This window comes from Echinops telfairi, unplaced genomic scaffold, assembly GCF_000313985.2.
Source record: "Echinops telfairi isolate 266 unplaced genomic scaffold, ASM31398v2 ScPeMD7_70;HRSCAF=299, whole genome shotgun sequence".
Taxonomy (NCBI): Eukaryota; Metazoa; Chordata; class Mammalia; order Afrosoricida; family Tenrecidae; genus Echinops; species Echinops telfairi.
The window spans coordinates 33,871,280-33,890,932 of record NW_022103968.1 but is presented as its reverse complement, the minus strand read 5'-3'; the positions used below and the strand labels follow the sequence as shown (position 1 = coordinate 33,890,932).

Genomic DNA, 19,653 nt, shown 5'->3' with positions numbered 1-19,653 from the left:
AAAAAGGACCGTCAGAATGGTAGTTCTACTTATCTTAAAAAAATAATTCATTGATCAAATTACTTACGCCAGACTCAATGAGTGTATGCAGTACTACTAATATATCGTCAAAAAACTCCACATTGATAAGGTGAGCAAACCTAAAACCAAACCAAACAAAACATGAACGGGTAACTCAAAGGCAGAACTAAAGCGGCTAAATATCAGGCTGGACTTTAGCACTGTATGTTTAATCTCCCTTCTTTCAAAACGTTTAGCTACGATGGAATGACTGAAAATGAAAAACTCTTTCATTAACAGACTGGCCTTCTTGACAATTCACTCAAAGCCAAAATACACTACTCATCAGAAATCCAGACACAAACATGTCTAACCACACTTATAAATATGAAGACACTTCCAAAAGCTCATGGAAAAGTTCCAGTACCTTATAATTCCATTTTTCCAAGAACTTTTGGAGATTCACTCATATTTCACATTAAAAGCTAAGAGCAATTAACTACCTTGAGGCGAGTTTACTAAGCGCCTAAGATCGCTTTGGGTTGAGGACTTCTGGTAACAGGCAGTGGGAAGTGGGGCGGAGAGAGAGTTTGCGATTCAGACGCGTACCTGCGTGCAGCTCTACAGCCATGGTGGACCCGGTGTCCAGATCCGGCTCTGCTAGAGCTACTCATGTGACTCCTGTGCAGTCACCTGTGCTGGACCTGTCTTTATAAAAACTGAGGCAACCACTCCAATAGGGTGAAAGAGAATCATATGTGATAAATCAGAGGACTCTACAAATCATTAGGCAGTAAAGCAGTTTAAGGAGCCCTGGCGGTGTACTGGTTACACACTGGACAGCTAACTGCATGTCAGCTGCTCAAAGTACCAGCAATTCCAAGGGCAAAGAGGAGGCTTTCTACTCACATACGGAGCTAACAGGGGCACTTCTACTCTATCCTATACAATGCCATGCGTCGGAACTAACTCCATAGCAGTGAGTTTGATTTTGTTTTGCAAAAGTTTAAAATAAATATATCTCAAGTATTAGCTGAGAGCCTTTCTATGTACATCTTAGAATCTTCTTTAAAAAAACCTTAGAACTCATATATTCTCTGTGTATCAGTATAAAATTTGGGGGGAAGCAATTTGTATTTATGGAAATTTTAAAGGAGTATACCACCTTTGACTGCCAATACATGCACACAATTATATGAAGACATTTATATACATACATTTTCAGTGCAGCATAGGGGACGGGCCTAATATACTCTTTTTTGAAGGAGTAAATCTCTGTTAACACAGAAAGATGCCCAAGGCAAATAAAATAAGTTACACAACAGAACATATAAGCATGATTCCAATTGTGTAAAAGAAGGTAGAGGGCTACATACATAGACAGGAGAGGGGCATCTAATATTTTGTTGTATATCCTTCTGCAATTGAATTTATTATTTATTCTCAAGTTATACTCTATTGTTTTAGATGAAAGTTTGCAATTGAATTTATTATTAATTCTCAAGTTATACTCTATTGTTTTAGATGAAAGTCTACATAATAAAATTTAATTTCCTCTTAATTTTTAAGCAGATTGCTGTGCCATTGGTTACATTTTTAAAATTTGCCAGCGTTATTATTTCCATCCTGGTTTTTTCCCTGTTTGTTGTTTCTATTGACCTTGCATCCCTTTTCCTGGCCTTCTCGTCATTGCTTTAGGGTAAACAGTGGCTATTTGATATCATGCAGTTAAGTGTTAAATAAATGTGACTACAGATGAGGGTGTTTATTACCAATCTTATTTGGCTGAAAGGTGACCTATGGAAACAGCTTCAAATTTAACTATTACCTTAGGGTGATAATCTTAGGGGCTCTAGTTTCTATAGGTTCCATAAATATGACCTTTTTTAGAAATTCGAGTTTTGCGCTCGCTCTCCCACTGTATCTGAAACCTTAATAGTGCTAGCCAGGTGCCATCCACTCTAGTTCTGGTCTCAGATAGGCGATGCTGTGGTTTGTGCCGGCATTTAGTCCCACAAATTAGTCCCCTTTCCGGGTCTCTGATTTCCTTCACTGTCTTTTGCCCCATGTAAGACTAACAGTTGTGTCTCCAATGGGAATGTGTATTGTTTTTGAAAATTTTTCCAGAGAAAGAAACTGATCGTGGAGTCTCTCCTGCTTCTAGCTTTCCCCACGGCCTCGCAGGCCGTGTTCCCAGACTCACAGGATCTCTGACAACTGCCCTGACTCAGCTCTCCAGCCTCAGCGACCTCCAAAGCTGCAGAATGCACCTCTCAGTTCCAAACGCTTCCTAGCTGCTTCCTTCCTTCTTCCACCTGGAAAAAGCCATCTGCCAGTAATCTGAAGGTAAATGCAGGTCAGTGGCCAATGCATCTCTGCCCAATAGGTTGTATTGTAATTTGCTATTGATTTTAAATGGAGGTCTTTTAAATGAGACATAAGGGGGTCACAAAAGTGGACATCTCAACTGTACAACTCTTCTTGATATGATAAACTACTGAACTGTATGTGGATTATGTCCCAATAAATTTATAAAAACAAGAACAAAAACCGAATCTGATCACTGAGGGGAAAAAAACAAACAGCGAGTCCTACCCATGAAGGAATTTTCTTTAAAAAAAAAATCACTTTAAATTACTAGGAACACAGGTAACTGATTGACAAGTTGTATACAAGGTTCATTTCTAAGTGTATTTTTAAGTCTAATTTGTAAATACGTTAGAACAGGTGCATATGATTCTTATTTAGCTTTACTAAGTGCAGGTAAAGGCTATAGTAATGAACAATTTGTTAGGATTAGTTTAACAGTTTCAATGTGAAGGCAAATTTACATCGTATTAAGCCACATGTTTGTACTTTGAAGACTTATTACCAGAGCTAACAACTAGAGGCACCTCATTAAACAGCTCTAGTTGTTAGAAGATAATTTGTTAAAGACAACTTGACCTGTATATCCTCTAGCTAAGAGTCACGGCGTCTCTGACCACTGCACTGACACTAACAACCACTAGTCACAACGGCTATCACTCAAAGTAGCTCACTCTCAGAGTGTATTCCCAGTCGTGGCGACCCTGTAGGAGGGAGACAGAGCGAGAGCGCAAATCTTCACAGGAGCGCAAGACTCAGCTTCCTCCCTTCCTGGTTTTAAACTGGTGGCCTTGTGGTTCGCAGCCCAACCCGTAGCCCAACAATGGCTAGTAGACAGTAAAAACAGGATTAGTTCGGACTGAGATGTGCTGAAATTGCAAAATTAGACACCTATCTTGTAAGACATATTCTAGAAAAAAATATCTCATTACTAATGCTTGCTAGTGCCTGCATACCAAAAAAACATTCTAAAGGACAAAGTTCGACAAATAAATTAAAAATTATGACAGCACCTAATTGCAACATTCCTTTCTACTGTTTCAATGTGGATAATAGCAGACTTTAAGTCACACATGTGCCGCACACTCTAGGAAACCTCTTCAGTGAGTGTGCGAGGCTCCGAGACTGCCATTGACCTGACTGCCTTCCCCCACCAAGGTCACCAGTGTTCCCGGAAACAGCAAAAGGCCTGTGTCGGCAGGAACTGGCTTCGCAGGAACAGGGAAATGATGAGCAAGCGGGGCCACACCAGACTGAGTCATCTGCCTGAGCCCGCCCCCAAAGGGATCAGCAGATGACTGAGTGCAACAGACAAAGAACCAAGAACTGAGAGAGGAACCTTCCGGGAACCCACAATTTATTAAACAGAAAGAAGGAATTCTTGACAGATTTAAAAAAGGAAAAGTTTGAGATGAGAAAAGCAAATAAGCACAGTTTTAAGAGCAGTTTTCAAATGGAATGAGGACTGAGAAGACTATCAGGTCATTAGTGAATACAATTTAAAATTCAAGGTCACTTAGCCATTTAGAAAGAATCTAAAAGGTTTCAACCTACACAGCCCTTACTTGGCAAGTCCTTCTAGAACTGCTGGCAGGAGAGGTGACCTTTGGGCCTTCTTTAATATTCTGAAGTAGGTTACAAACACAATATTCAGAGTCTCTGTATGCTGGCAAGAGAAACGGGGTGGGGGTGGGGAGGAATACAACCTTAGTACAACCTGGCAAACTTGTTCTCATGGGTTTCCTAATTAAATTTTTTCCCTTCCCGCCTCTCCCCACAACTCCTTTGAAGCTTGAACAAAATAGCAAATTCATAAAACTAGCATGGATCACACCGTGGCTTACTGCATTATCAAAACAAATGAGACATGTGGGGGCTTCAAGAAGTTTCTGGAAAAATTGCATTATCCTTTAATCCCATTTTCCCACCAACTCTTGGAAGACCCCTCATATGACCAAGTCTCATGAAATAAGCCAAAATTAAATAAGCACAAGTGGAACGCTGCATCTCCAGTTACAAGCATTCACTTAGCAAGACTATTTAAGCCGCGGAGCAGAAGGGGGGCCGCCTACCAGCCTCAGTCTCCTCTCAGTGCTTTCTGAGGCTTCTGCTTCCCGGAGCTCTCGCTCCAGTTTCTCTTCGGCTTTTTTCCACTGAAAAGAACGGACGAAAAAGTTTAAAGAGACAAATGCTTGGGTATAAACCACTGTGTGAAAATAGCAAGCTTCAAAAGGAAGCTTTTATAAATCATATATAAAATACTGTGAATCAATCACAATAAGATGAATGCGTATATAAACAAAGGTAGAAAATCATGGATAGAAAACACACAAACCGAGACTGGAAAGAGTCAAAAAATAAAAATTCCAACTGTATCTTCAACCACTTGTTTCTTCTCATACATACACAAAATTGAAGTAAATGAGTGTTTGCACATTCCCAATGGTAGACACAGATAGACTCCATTATTCTCTGCAGTCTCTAAAATTATCAAGTACAACAGCACCTAACGACATTTCGTTCTGCTTTTAGTGGATAATCATCTCATTGCTAAATCGCCAATAACATGGACGTTAGTCATACACATTTCACCATCACATTCACATACGGTGCATAAGACCAGATACTCAAAAGAAATGTGAGCAAGCATTATGTCCTACTTCTTGTGATGACTGCTAAGGGGCCTGGTGCAGAAACGGAGGGGCTGGGGGTTCTTCTCTCATCGGACTCCTTGTTGAAAAGGCTCCCTGGCTTATGGGGCCTTTCTCCACCGTGACGGCGGTCTCCGTACAAGGAACTCCGAATGTCAACTCAGGTCAATCCAAACACAGTAGCTACTTATACCCCAAACAGGAAGTGAATCAAACCTTTCTCTGCATTCTTGACAGAGTCTTTCGCTTTTCCTTGAAAGTCATAAACCTTTTTGGTTTATTAATGTCCTCCGTGTCTTTTTTCACTTCTACTTCCTTGATTCGTAGGCACAGGAATGTTTTCAACATCTACATCAGAAAAGAAGACACAAACACACACAACTTACTATTTACACTGTCATCCAAAAGCAAAACAAGTGCTTGCCCTTTATTTCCCTCCGTGGATGAATTCAAAAGAACAGAAACATCCCCTCACATTGCCCATAATAATCTATTATCCTCTTGCCAAACATATTTACTTGATCTATGAAAAGGCAGTAGCATCTGGCTTCACATCTAAAAGACGAGGCACAATCTCGTGAGAGTAAGGCAGCACACACACGACTCGGCATACCGAACTAGAGCGCACAGGCGATGGAAAGGGCTGGCACAGGCTAGGGGGACGCATATGCACTAGGTATTTGTAAACCAGCTGAAACGTACCAAGCCAGCTTCGGTCTGGTAGCTAATGGTACATGTTCTCTAGACCAGAGCTAATGTGAAGACTGGCACTATTACTTTGAAGAACACTTGTTTTCCTTTAAGGTAATGATTCTCTGACTTTATCACGCATTCAAATCAACCCGTGCTTTGTTACAAGACAAACTGCTGGGTTCCATTCCCAGCAGTTCCGATTCAGCCGCTCTGGGGTGGGCCTGAGAAAGTACAAGGGGCCTTCACAAAGTTTGCAGAAAATTCCATTATCTTCTCATCCCATTTTTCTAAGCATTCCCCCTGCCCCCCTTTTTTTTTTAAGGCGGGCAATTCAGCATCAACTTTTTAAAAAAAATCATTTTATTGGGGGCTCGTACAACTCTTATCACAATCCATCCATCCATCCATTGTGTCAAGCACATTTGTTGCCATCATCATTTTCAAAACATTTTCTATTTGAGCCCTTGGTATCAGCTTCTCATTTTCCCCCTCCCTCCCCCATGAACCCTTGATATTTATAAATTGTTATTTTTTTATGTCTTCCACTGACCAATGTCTCCCTTCACCCACTTTTCTGTTGTCCATCCCCCAGGGAGGGGGTTAAAGGTAGATCATTGTGATCAGTTCCCCCTTTCTCCCCCATCTTCCCCTTACCCTCCTGGTATGACTACTCAATATTGGTCCCGAGGGGTTTTTCTGTCCTGGATTCCCTGTGTTTCCGGCTCTTATCAACAAACTTTTAATATTCTAAATATATATACTGTCTGATCCTGGCCTACCCATTAGAAATTGAACTCACAGAAGATGAACATAAGCATAAAAAAATAAGGCCAAAGCTGGCCCCTTCAACAATGTCAAAATAGCAAAAACCTAGAAGGCCAGCTGCTATTAGAAGGGTACCATGTTCATACAAGAGAAGAGTAGAAAAAAGAATGAGGAGTTCTAGATGTGCGTCTACAACACATACAAGTACTTAGAAGATCATCATATGAAATGAATGAAAGTTCCAGAAGTGTTTATAGTATAAGCCCATGTTTATTTCAAAATATAAACAAGTACATATGCCTATATTTGCATAGAAAAACATCTAGGCTATATTCCCAACTGTTAATGGTGGTTACCTCTAAGAATAAATTCCTTACAGTAAGTGATAAGTAACTTAGTAATTTTTAAATGCAAAGGGAAAAAATGGAAAAGATATGCTTACCTCTGGCCTAACGTCATAATTTCTGCCCTTCACAAAACCAGAAATTACTTTAATTACACCAAGGGAAGCTTGGCCTAGTTTATCTTGTTTAAAGAGTTTCTTCACTGCCTCACAACACATATCAGATATCTGAAAAATAAAATGTCACACTAAACCAGTGTTCCCCAGCCTCAGGTCAGGTCATTGCTGTGGAGGGCTGTCCTAGGCACCGTCGTGGACTTTTTAAAAAGGCAACCCCAGTCTTTACTCACGAGCTGCCAGCAGCCCCGCCCACCAAGATGCCTTCAGAGATGCCTCTGAATTGTACCTGTAGACATTGTTGAACTGCTGTCTGTTCTAACAACAAAGTTAAAACTCGGTTTTTAAAATGCCTCCAAGGCACTGCTTAATGTTCTCTGGGACAAAAGGGGGTGTGGGGGGGGGGGCACTAAAATTGCCTCCAGTGGTGAATGACAGCATTAAATTTATTTTCAAATAAGTTTCTTAAAGATTAGAGTTTAACAAAAAGTAGCCCTACTTTATTAATAGACTCAAAGTAATTTTGAGAAAGGGTTAAATATACATATACATAAATTCAGTCTATCATTGTTCTACTGAAAACAAGATCAACAATCACAGCAAGCTACCCACCGACTTTGACATGTCATTCATGAGCGGGACGATCAATACAATGATGTTGTTGTGGAAGTTGAAATGAGGTAGTGCCACCAACAGCTCACACAGGCTCTTTACAGCCACTTCTGCCAGTCCTTTATAAGCCTTTAGGGAAACGACATTACTTTTCTTCAGTTTCCTCTGCTTCCAGTCTAGCCAACATAAAACTGTAGTTACTTCACTGTTGGTTAAGATTCAATCTAAAGACCTTTCTCTTACAAATATGCAAGCAATATGATGAAAATGCAAGGTACTAATTCTTGAGTTGTGACTAAACTTAGGTAAAACTCTAAACTCACTGCTAGCAGTCGATTCTGACTCTAAAGGACAGTTGACCGGCCCCTTATGGGTTTGTGAGACTAACTCGTTAGAAGCAGACAGCCTCATCTTTCTCGCTTACCGCAGCTGGTGGTTTCAAAATGCTGATCCAACTCATAACCACTACACCCCTAGAGCTTAGACAAGACCTATCAACCTTACATGTAACTTTTTCTGTTATCATCTACTCTCTGACTCTAATCACAATCGTGCAAAGTGTGGCTTTTCATATGTGACTGGGTCTAAAGGGTTTCTAAAGGGCACAGAAAGGGGGGAGGTGTCAGTGGGGAGCAGTTAGACACCTTAAAGAAGTCCCTAGGACATGAGTCCGCTTAGACCTTAAAAAAAAATGCTAATGGGGAACAGGAAAAGAGCTACTATACAAACATTCCTGGGGTGAGGTCAATGTAATATGGTAGGGGCCATACCAAATCTAGGGATACATATGGTCCGGGGGAAAAAAAGAAACATGTAGCGGGGAACAGGGCAATAACCCACCCAAGGGGAGGGTATTGTTAATATCTCCACAGAGAAAGAGGGACCAGACTTCAACCCGGTGCTCCAAGATGTGAACACAACATACTGGCATGAAGCAGGGAACCAGTAGAGAGGTTTGAGGGGCCAGCCCCAATCCCAACTACGTGGACAGCCACCCCCACCCCCCACCCCAGAAGAATTTACATCAGAGGACAACACTGAAGCTACAGCTCAGGGAAAGGGACATGTCTGACCAGAGCACATGGGAGCAAATGAAGGGGGAGGAAGAGAGTAGAGCACATACTGGTCCACCAAGCCTTGTGGATGATATATCCCTGCTCAGAGCAGTCAATGCAGAGACACGACATCCCCCACTGACCCATAGCCCTACATGGGGCAACACTGGAGACACAGTGTGGGAATTGCGCCTGATCTGAACCCCCCACGCAGAGGTAAAATACTAAAGGCTTGCAACAGAACAGCAAGGGGAGCAGAGCAAGGAAGTTCTGAGGGAGTACCCAAAATACACACCCCATCAGCCTCGACTAGAAAATACTCCTAAAGGTCAACAAACAGACCTTGAATTTTGTATAGGCCTTTTCTTTTTGTCACTGGTTTTTTTGTTGTTGCTTACTTTTGTTGCTTTGTTTTGCTCTGTCTTGTTTTTTGTGTGTATTCTCTCTGCAGGTCTATCTAGATAAGATAGGTGGGATAAACAATCTGGAGGAGAAAACAACAGGACCATTGGTTTGGGGGGGGCATGAAAGAGGGGGAGGTGGGGGAAAGGAAGTGGTGTTAACAAACCCAGGGACAAAGGAAAACAAGTGATCCAAAAATCTGTGGCAAGGAGGGTAATAAAAGGCCTGGTAGGGTTTGATCAAGGACAATGTAACCAAGAGGAATTACTGAAACCCAAATGAAGGCTGCACATGATAATGGGACAAGAGGAAAGTAAAAGGATACAGAGGAAAGAACTAGGAAGCAAAGGGCATTTATAGAGGTCTAAATACAGGCATGTACATATGTAAATATATTTTTATATGAGGATGGGGAAATAGATCTATGTACATATATTTCTAAGTTTAGTATTAAGGTAGCAGATGGACACTGGGCCTCCATTCAAGTATTCCCCCAATGCACGAACACTTTGTTCTACCAAACTGGCATTCTGTGATGCTCACCTTCCCGACACATCGCTGAAGACAAAGTGGGTGCATAAGCAAATGTGGTGTAGAAAGCTGATGGTGCTGGGATATCAAACAATAAAGCGTCTGGAGTCTTAAAGCCTTGAAGATAAACAAGTGGCCATTTAGCTGAGAAGCAGCAAAGCCCACATGGAAGAAGCACACCAGCCTGTGTGATCACCAGATGTCAATAGGATCAGGTATCAGGCATCACAGAACAAAAAATCATTATCATTGTGAAGGAAGGGGAGTGCAGATTGGGGACCCAAGACCCATCTGTAGGCAACTGGACATCCCCCTACAGAAGGGTCACGGGGAGGAGATGCGCTAGTCACGGTGCAGGATAGCAACGATGACACATACAACTTTCCTCTAGTTCTTAAATGCTTCCTCCCCGCCACTATCATGATCCCAATTCTACCTTACAAATCCGGCTAGACCAGAGGATGTACACTGGTACAGATAGGAACTGGAAACACAGGGAATCCAGGGCAGATGATCCCTTCAGGACCAGTGGTGAGAGTGACGATACCGGAAGGGTGGAAGGAAGGTGGGGTAGGGGAAGGAAGGGGAACTGATTACAAGGATCTACATATAACCCCCTCCCTGGTGGACGGATAACAGAAAAGTGGGTGAAGGGAGACTTTGGCCAGTGTAAGACATGACAACATAATAATAATTTATACATTATCAAGCGTGAAGAAGCGGGGGAGCAGGGAGGGAGGGGAAAATGAGGCGCTGATACCAAGGGCTCAAGTAGAAAGCAAATGTTTTGAGAATGATGATGGCAACAAATGTACAAATGTGCTTGACACAATGATGTATGGATGGATTGTGATGAGTTGTATGAGCCGCCAATAAAATGATTTCAAAGGAAAAAAAAGAAGTCCCTAGGCTGGACTTCCTCTAAGGCATTTGCCAAAACACTAGGTTTTAAGTCACAAAGCTAGATTCAAATCCTAATGATCAGATTAATGGGCTGGTGACTGAACAAGTTCCAAACTCTCTGGGTGGATTGCGATGAGAGGCTTGACTCTCAGGAGCTCGTGTGACACAGAGGGTTAAGGACTGACCTGCTAACCACCATGTCAGTGGTTCAAACCAATTAGCTACTTACAAGGAAAAGATGAGGTGTCTGCTCCCCAAAAGATTTAAGCAACCTAGAAGCTTTGGGAGCAGTACCGCTCCAGCCTACAGGGTTGCTAAGAGTCAGAACCAACACTGGCACTGGGTTTGGGTTTTGATCTAACCCATACTGCTCTCGACCATGCACTGTATTGCCTCGTCCAATAAAAATGCACCTTCCTGATCAATGCAAAATGTGTTATATGCATTTAGTGTAAGCTTAGTATACCTTTAACCATTTGTTCCAGATTTTCCAAATAAAATTTGTATTGGCTAACCAAGCCTTCTTCAAATTCCCTCAATTTCTGGGTTTCTTTGCGTATCTGAAAAGACCAACAAAATCAATCATTTTTAAAGATGAAAATCCAAAACTTAGCCTGGGCTGTAACACAAACAAACGCCATCTCCAGCTCTCCAAGATGTCCATTGTACTTTGAGTAGCAAACAGTAAGCACTACCTTGGTAGATTTCTCTGCTTCTGTTAAGGGCCGGATTTTATACGAAGGGGTAATGTCCTTAAATAACTCCATCAAAGAAATGACCACCAGCTTTCGGACAGTCACAGCCACATCCGGGTCCTGTTCCACGAGCATGGAACGTAATTCTTTCAGCTTTTTAATCTGTTAAAGAAACAACTTGTGAGGGGAGAGACATCGTAGGAAAATAACTATGCACAGCTGACCAGAGCCCTCCACCTGGCACCTAAAGTGAACCTCGATGATGACTAAGCATGTCATTCTTTAGTTAGGCACCACAGACACAATTCACTTTAATAATGGAAAAATCACTAATGCTCTAAGTGCATCGTATTTTTGTTAAACTGGTCAAAAAATACATACACTTTTAAAAGCAGCTTAAAGTTGTTAGTTTATCTAATTTTAGAAATTCATTGTTTATTGGGTTTTCTTAATGAGTGTCCAAATTTCCTAAAAACATTTTTTGAAATATATTTGGAAACAATGTTATATACACCAATCAAATATAGAAAGCACATATATACCAACTAATCAGAAATTAAATAAATCAATAACCTCAACTTCAACAAAACTATTGCAAAAATCATCTATGTCTTATAATACGAAAATAAATAGCCCTGGTGTCGTAGTGGGATACTCATTGGGCTGCTAACTGCCAGAGCCAGCAGTTCGAAACCATCACTCACTCTATGCGAGAAAGAGGCTTTCTGCTCCCATGAGTTACAGTCTCAAAACACCCCTCAAGACTGCTCTACCTTGTCTGATCGGGTCTCGGTGAGTCAGAATTGACTCAATGGCAGTGAGAATACAGAAATGAAAGATGGGCATCAACAACTGTTTGCTCTGATGAACTACTAGTCCTGTCCGCTGCAAGGCTGTCTGAAGAAACGTCGTCTGGTTGGTGAGCAGTGTCAGCCCTGAACAAGCAGTAAGACAAATATGGCACCACCTCCTTACTATTCCCAAGGTGTGGAAAATCATGACAAGGCTTCAGAGGACATGAGCTCCAATCTAGTGGCTGCTCACATAGACAACAACTGCAGTTTTGCTTTGTTTTTGTTTGTTTTTAATGACTCAGTATCTTCAGCTGTAAAGGAATAGCCACAACCTTTGTCTCTTGTGGTTTTATAATGATTCGATGAGGTGCAGGCAGTCCTCGGTTACAGATGAATTGAGTTCCTAACGGTGCCATGAACTGGAATTTGTAGGTAAGCCAAAACAGATACATCCAGTTGTTACTTAGCCATCACACTATTACAGTAAAGGCCTGGAATCTTTTCAATGAATTCAAAACTGCATGTGCACTACAAGTGTTGGCGACGATAAATTTACGCTAAGGGCTCAATAGTTTCAAAGCAAGGATTTAAACTGAGTCTTTCGAGTTCAATCCTCTATTGAAAATTGGCCTTTCCACCCCAGATACACTCAATCAGAATCTATACCTAGAACCCCGATGATTCTTATGTACATGGAGAAGGGAACAATAAGAGACCTATAAACAATGGCAAAGAGGGTGTAGAATGCCTGACGGGGTTTGATCAAGGGCAATGTAGCCTAGAGGAAGTACTGAGAGTCAAGTGAAGGTCAAACAGGATAGTGGGACAAGAGGAAAGTCAAAGGAAATAGAGGAAAGAACTAGGAGACAAAAGACATTTATAGAGGTCTAAATAGAGGCATGTGTATCTGTAAATACATTAATATGTAACAATAGGGATATAGGTCTATGTACCCATATTTAAATGTTAAGTATTAAGGTAGCAGACAGGCATTGGTTCTCTACTCAAATCCTCCCTCAATGCAAAAATACTTCTAATAACCTGGCATTCTATGATGCTCACCTTTCCGACAAGATTTCTAAAGTCAAAATGGGTGCATAATCAACTGTGGTAAGGAAAGCTGATGGTGCCTGGCTAATACAAGATATAGTGTCTGGGGTCTTAAAAACTTGAAGCCTAGCAGGGAAGCAACAAAGCCCACATGTAAGAAGCACACCAGCCTGTGTGATCACGAGATGTCAACAGGATCAGGTATCAGGCATCAGAAGACTCCAAACAAATGTATCAATGCAAATGATGGAGGTTGGAGTAGAGATGCGTAAAAGACCCTTGGGAAATCTATGGGATTCACTACAATCTCATTAATTGTGGAGTGCGATTTAGTGTTAGCTGGAGATAAAGCAATTTCCCAACAGGGTACTATACCAGAATGAACCTGCCCAAAGCCCTGTCTCCAAAATAAACAAAGCAAACCCCTTGCCACCTTCACCACTGTGGCAGGACCTATAGCCCAATGACGAGACTCATTGAAAATCTCTGGCTCAGCATCACTTAAAATATTTTCCACGATAAGAGTAGTCTGGGACTAACATCACTGATATGTTTCACAGAATGTTTCCTATTAAAAATCCTATACACTAATCAATCTAATAAGCAAGCCAGTCCCTCCTGCCCAATTTTCATAGATGTACCATTCCGTTCAGTATCTTCATTTGAAGACGAAGAAACTAGGACCCAGGGAGGTGATCGCACAAGTCCAGGCAGATTACAGTGCTGTCCACTCTCTTGCTCTGACTCAGCTACTAGGTTTAGTTAACACTTCTCCTTTCATGGATGCGTGTAGGTAAAAACAGAGCCTTAAAGAAGTAAATATATCCTGGGCACTATTCTTATCACCTACATTACTTTCTGGATCTGACAGGATGGCCGCTGCCAAGGCTGCAATATGCATTTTCTTCTCCTGCAGCTTCTTCGTCCTCTCGCGTAAGTGTTCTTCTATGGTCAGCTCTGGAATGGGATCTTGAATCATCTCTAAAAGAGGTTTTTCCTTCGTAAGTACTCCTTTATTAAACAGCACCCATGAACTTCAATCAATTATCGTCAAAGTCATAACCATGGCCACTATCTCTACGTTCATTACTACCTACCATCCTCTGGACAATTATCAGAGGCAGGTACTATTATCAGCCCCATTTTGTATATAAGAAAACTGAGGCCAAGGGAAGGGGTAGGAAATTTACCGAACAGAACTCACAGGCCTGGCAAAGATGGGGTTCAACTCCAGGCAGTCTGAGTCCAGAAATTCCCATTGTTTACCACTATTCAGATGAAGCCACAATGACTCAGATTAACTAAGGGAAAGGACGGTCTGATTTTGTTTTTCTAAGTAGACTATTCTCCTTTAGCCATCTTAAGAAATTGATAGGGGGCTTACTTAAATCAACACACAAGCATAATCTGTACTGCGCCTGGGAAGGATGATTTAACAGTTACAGAGGTGTAAGTCATTAAGTAACATGTAACCAGGGTCTTCTGTTAGCAATGCCAAGGCAGCATAATTCCAAACATTCGATATTTCATTCAGTTTAACCAAAATCAGAACCGTTCTGGATGTGAGAAGCCCACCTTCAGTTATCTAATATAGACAAAAAGTCTACTTGCTCTAAGAAAGAAACACAGGATTCTAAACAACCAAATCATTTTTTAATAATATAAGGCTAAAAAAACATTACATAGTTATTTGTAGGCAGGTCTTTCTCCCACAATTAAAACAGAATTCAGAAGAACAATTAACAGGTCCCTGCATGCACGCCTAGTGATGACATGTAAATCTGATAAACCAAACACAGGACGGTGTCCCATTCCAGATGTGGCTTTTTCAAACGTAGAAAAATACTCAACATGACCAGAGTATTTAAACTCATGTTTGCTATCATACAAAAAATTTCTCCATTATAATTTACTGATTGTACAGATATGGTTGATTACCTTCCTCTTGTCCTGTCTCATCTTCTTGATCCTCTTCCTCTTTGCTACTGTCAATAACTATATAGAAAAGATGTGAATCAGAAGGCTGACAGAGGTATAAATGGTGAAATATATAAATGGAGAGATTACCATGAAACTCAGAGGTGTAGTGACTTCTGTAGGGAGGGGGTGACAAGTGATTGAGAGGGGCACAAGGGCAGTGTCTGGGTGCTGGTTTTATAGGTATGTGCTTTGTGAGAAACTATGTAACTTCACCGCTGATGCCTGGACATTTCCGTGTGGTTTCTTCCACGTTACAAAGAAGCGTATAGCTAACACAGGAGGGCCAGTCTGCTCTCATTTTAAGAAACAACCAAGCTGGTGAAATAGACTCTAAAAAGAAGCTCACTTGATGCTCAGAGCTTCAGTTATCCTCCCAGTACACAGACACCTGAGATAATCATCTTGGCTTCCAGCCCGTACCATCAGACTTGTGGCATGACTGACTGCAACTACTTTTGTATGCTGTAGATTGCCGTTATTTTAAAAATTAAATTCTGAATGGCAAAGCACGTGGCAGTATTAATGAAGAGCCGGAACTCTAACTCCTGCACTGGCTGAGTAAACTCACCTGGCTTCTCCCTGGTCTGCGGAATGATCCCGCTTTTATCTTTGATAGGCAGCAAGTGAATCAGCTCCTTCTCCGGCGCCGATGGCAGAGTTCGCGGTGTTTTCTCATATTTCTCTATGATGCTTTCGTGCTTTCGTTTCTTGACGTGAGCAGGCTCACTGACGGGGGGGAAAGCGTCATATGAGTAAACATTAATTTTAATACACTAGTGCTCATGTATTTTAAAAGCAACCCTGGTAATCTACCACTTAAAAAAGTACAGAAAAAAAATCAACCCTAGCCAAACCTTCCTGTGCCCACCACTAAACCAGTGCCTAGCTTTTTAAAAGCAACCTGGTAATCTACCACTTTAAAAAGTACAGAAAAAAAATCAAGCCTAGCCAAACCTTCCTGTGCCCACCACTAGACCAGTGCCTAGCACATAGCAGAGACCCCAATCAATACTAACCACATCAATTAATCACACGGTCTATCTACTGCACAGGTGCAAACTAGGCCAACATCTAGCTTTCTATTTAGATGCAAAGCAAAGGCAAATGTTTCAGATCTTCTTTGAAGACTATCATTCTACAGAGCCAAGGGATGACATCATGCTAGTGTACTTTCCCCCAAATCCTCCAGAGCATGACATGGCCTTTGACGTTACAAAGACTAATGTTTAAATTCCAGATCTACTTCTAGGGACTGTGAAGAAGGCTCAGTTAACACTCTGTAAATGGGAACGCTACCTTCCCAGGAGGAGAGGATTCTGAGAGATCATAATCAGAGCGCGCGCAGGACTGTGCTGCAGTGCATCCCTCCCCACTCTACTTCACACCTCAGACTTTCATAACGACTATTACCTGGAGGAAAGATCTCGTGTTAGGAAAGACGCTCTTTGTCCCAAATCCTTCATTAACTGTAAGTCATCTTCATCCATCATATCCAAAGGAAGAGCTTCCTCTTCTTCCTCCTCGTCCCTCTCAATCCTTTTACCTATTAGAAACACGCAGAAACACGAGAATACTAGAAAAAAATATTATAGATGGAGACGGCATTGCATTTCTGTGTCTGCAATAGGAATATTCGTGTTCTTCCAATACCTAGTCTGGTCTTTCCAAGTGCAGCACTACTGACATGCTGGGCAGAACCAAAGTTTGAGGAGAAATGCCCCATTATCTGTCAGCCCCATTTTTCCATTTAGCCTTTTCAACTCTCAGCCTTCTAAGCCTAACTCTGCCCCCACGGCACCCAGGACCTCATTACAGGCATTGCTGAGAAAAAAGAAGCCATAAGCTAGCACCTACTTCAACATCCCACCCGGAATGTAAAAGCATGTGCATCTTCCTTTCTTCCTCCTCTCTTACAATATTGCAAGAGGTATCTCTCATCCTGTGCTCTGGAGTCTAACCCTGGCCTTCTCGGGGAGCTTCTGTCATCAAAATAGTTTCTCTCCCTCAAAAAAAAAAATAAAACTCCTCTCTCTCCAGTAGCTTCAACATTCTCTGTCCACAGACTTCTTCATAGAAGCAGTTTACAATATTTAATTCATTTTCCAGAGGGCAGTTGGTCACTGTTGTGTCAGTACTTAAAATATATCTCACTACTGGTTCCATAGCAGTCATGGTAATTCCACATGAGAAAATAATACACAGATGTAGATCATACAAATCATATAGACAGCACATAGCTCCACCTCAGTTTTCATAGCTGTATAGCTTCCCATGGCTTTCTTCTAACTTGTCTGGCTCTCCTGACCCTTTTCAGGTTTTTCCTTCTCCACCTGTTTCTTGGATGGTAAAGCCAGTTGCTGTCAATTTGATTCCAACGCTTGGCAACCCTGTGCACACCAGAGTAAAACCAAGCTTCACAAGCTTTTCAATGCCTGATGTTTCTGGATGCAGTTCACCAGGCCTTCCTTCTAAGGCACCTCTGTTTAGACCCGACTCTCCATCCTTTCAGTTAGCAGCCTAAGAGTGGTAACTCTTTATGCTACCTAAGAATTCCTTCTTAAATGTTAGGGCTACTTAAATTCTGTCCCAAGTCCTCCAATTCGCATGCTAATTAATCTCCACCTGATTTTATCTAAGTCTATGTTGATGCTGTCTACTGCTCTAAATATTCAAAACCTCTACCCTATTTAAGTCTACTATGAGTTGGAACAGGAGGCCTGGTGGTGTCCTGGGTTACACTTTGGATGCGAACAGCAGTTCAGCAGTTCAAATCTACTCCACAGAACAAGGATGAGACTAACTACTCCCATAAAGATTTAGTCTTGGAAACCCACAGGGGCAGTTCTACCCTGTCCTACAGTGTTGCTGAGAGTCGGAATCAACTCAATCGATGATGAACTGGAATCAAGTCAATGGCAATGAGTAGTGGGAAGGCTTCGTTACAGTCTATTGGTTAATTATTCCAAATTATTCTCCCTAACCCAGTTCCCCGATAAAGCCTTCACTCAGATGGCCAGCACATAAGGATAAAGAAATATAATTTTTTATTCCTAACAAACATACTTTTAACTCTACTATCATTTGGGCAGAAAGAGCTCTGAAGATATCTAATTCAACCATTCCATTTTTGCAGGCGAAAGACCTGGGAATTAAATGACTTTGACAAAGGGCACACTAGCAATAAGTAAACAAAACAAAATAAACTAATGATAAGTCCAGGTTTCCAGCTTTCCAGTCCAGTGATCTTTTAGTCATTACAATATTATGCCAAAGGCTCAAACTGAAAATGTCAGGATTAAGAGAATGAGGTGGATATGTGAAGGCTGAATAAAGTTATTCAACTCACACATCACCACGTGTGCAGAGTAGAGCTACCCCATGGATATGTATTCAAGCCTGTGATCTTTTGTAAGCACATCTTCAGGCTTCGGTTCGGGTGCCTCTAAGTAGGTTCCAAAAGCCAACCTTCTGGGTGATATTCCAGTGCTTAGCCATTTGTACGACCCAGGGAGGTACAAATATAAACACCCAAGAGTATTAAGAACACTGTTATAAAAGGCTCCAAGTGGCTATGATATCATTCCTTAGGTTTCTAAGTATTTGAGAATTGTTAGCTTGATAGGGATGACCCTGATCATTTTTTGCCCAATTCCACCTCAAGGGAAAAGAAAACCACAACTTTAGAAATCTAAGTGCACCCTGGAAGCTCTGAGAAAAACACCAGGAAAAAAAAAGAGACATGCTCCTAACTTAGCCCACAGTCAGTGAATGGAAAGGTGGCAGCCCTGGCATGCTGCCCCACATTTATTTACAAACCTCTTCCGAGTTTGTTGTCCCCAGAGCCAGATATTCAGATCTGCTTTCAAGACAAACGAAGCAGAGGAGGCTACCTCTTTCACATGATGAATACCATACTGGTATGTTTTCCCACATCAACTGTGCGAAAACATACAGGACAACTATTTTTACCTCCTAGGAGAAAGATCGGAAAGCAAGAAAAGTAATTACTAGAAAGCATGGTTATTTCCACCCAGAATGTGTTAGAACAAATCAAAGGAGACGACGACGACGGCACAGGAATGTTCACAATTACCTGGCCGTTTTCCCTTTGGGTCCTCCAGGGGAACGGGTTTCTTCGACACCGCATCTCTTACAGCTTGCCTTAGTTTCCTCTGTTCTTTCCGGTACTTCTTGAGAGTGCTTTGTTGTTTAAACTGCTTATTTTTAAGCTTGTTTTCAAGTTTGACTTTACTCGTTCTTATCAACTTCCGAAAGCTCGGGACTTGTTTTTTGTTTCTTCTCTAGAAAACAGGAACAGAAAGAGCATGTGTACCCCAAGTTTATTTTATTTTTAAAATCTGTTTAAAAGAATTGATCGTGAATCTCATCATACCAATTCCACAATGTCACTGTCTCAGTCATGCCTGGCCTGTAGGATTGGAAATCAAATTATGCCACTAATCCTACAAATGACACTAGAACATCAGTTATTCAACCAGCAATCTTCCTGAGACCAGATCTCACAGCTACCACGGCCCAGAAAAGGGTAAGGACCTTCAATCCAGTGGTAATTGGTTAGTTCAACATCCGTAGCATGAAAAACTCAAAGTAATATGCTCACTGTCTTTACGATGATAACTGACATTTTACACACTGCTTTCTCATTTACAAAGTGCATCTCCCACCACCTCCCCC

At 41.5% G+C, this 19,653-nt stretch overlaps 1 protein-coding gene across 2 annotated transcripts in view; it reads right to left on the bottom strand.

The window, feature by feature from the left end:
• NOC3L (NOC3 like DNA replication regulator) overlaps positions 1–19,653 on the bottom strand; it is a 28,644-nt gene that overhangs the window by 8,159 nt on the left and 832 nt on the right. The window contains exons 2-14 of one of the 2 annotated variants that reach the window (XM_004701340.2): positions 19,052–19,259; positions 16,369–16,501; positions 15,527–15,684; positions 14,917–14,973; positions 13,829–13,959; positions 11,135–11,296; positions 10,906–10,999; positions 7,549–7,724; positions 6,919–7,047; positions 5,235–5,366; positions 4,440–4,520; positions 3,933–4,033; positions 68–140 (exon numbers count right to left, since the gene is read on the bottom strand). In XM_004701340.2, coding sequence (XP_004701397.1) covers positions 68–140; positions 3,933–4,033; positions 4,440–4,520; positions 5,235–5,366; positions 6,919–7,047; positions 7,549–7,724; positions 10,906–10,999; positions 11,135–11,296; positions 13,829–13,959; positions 14,917–14,973; positions 15,527–15,684; positions 16,369–16,501; positions 19,052–19,259 — 1,635 coding nt within the window. The remainder of the gene's footprint in view (positions 1–67; positions 141–3,932; positions 4,034–4,439; positions 4,521–5,234; positions 5,367–6,918; positions 7,048–7,548; positions 7,725–10,905; positions 11,000–11,134; positions 11,297–13,828; positions 13,960–14,916; positions 14,974–15,526; positions 15,685–16,368; positions 16,502–19,051; positions 19,260–19,653) is intronic. The other variant, XM_045291255.1, reaches the window with a different exon arrangement.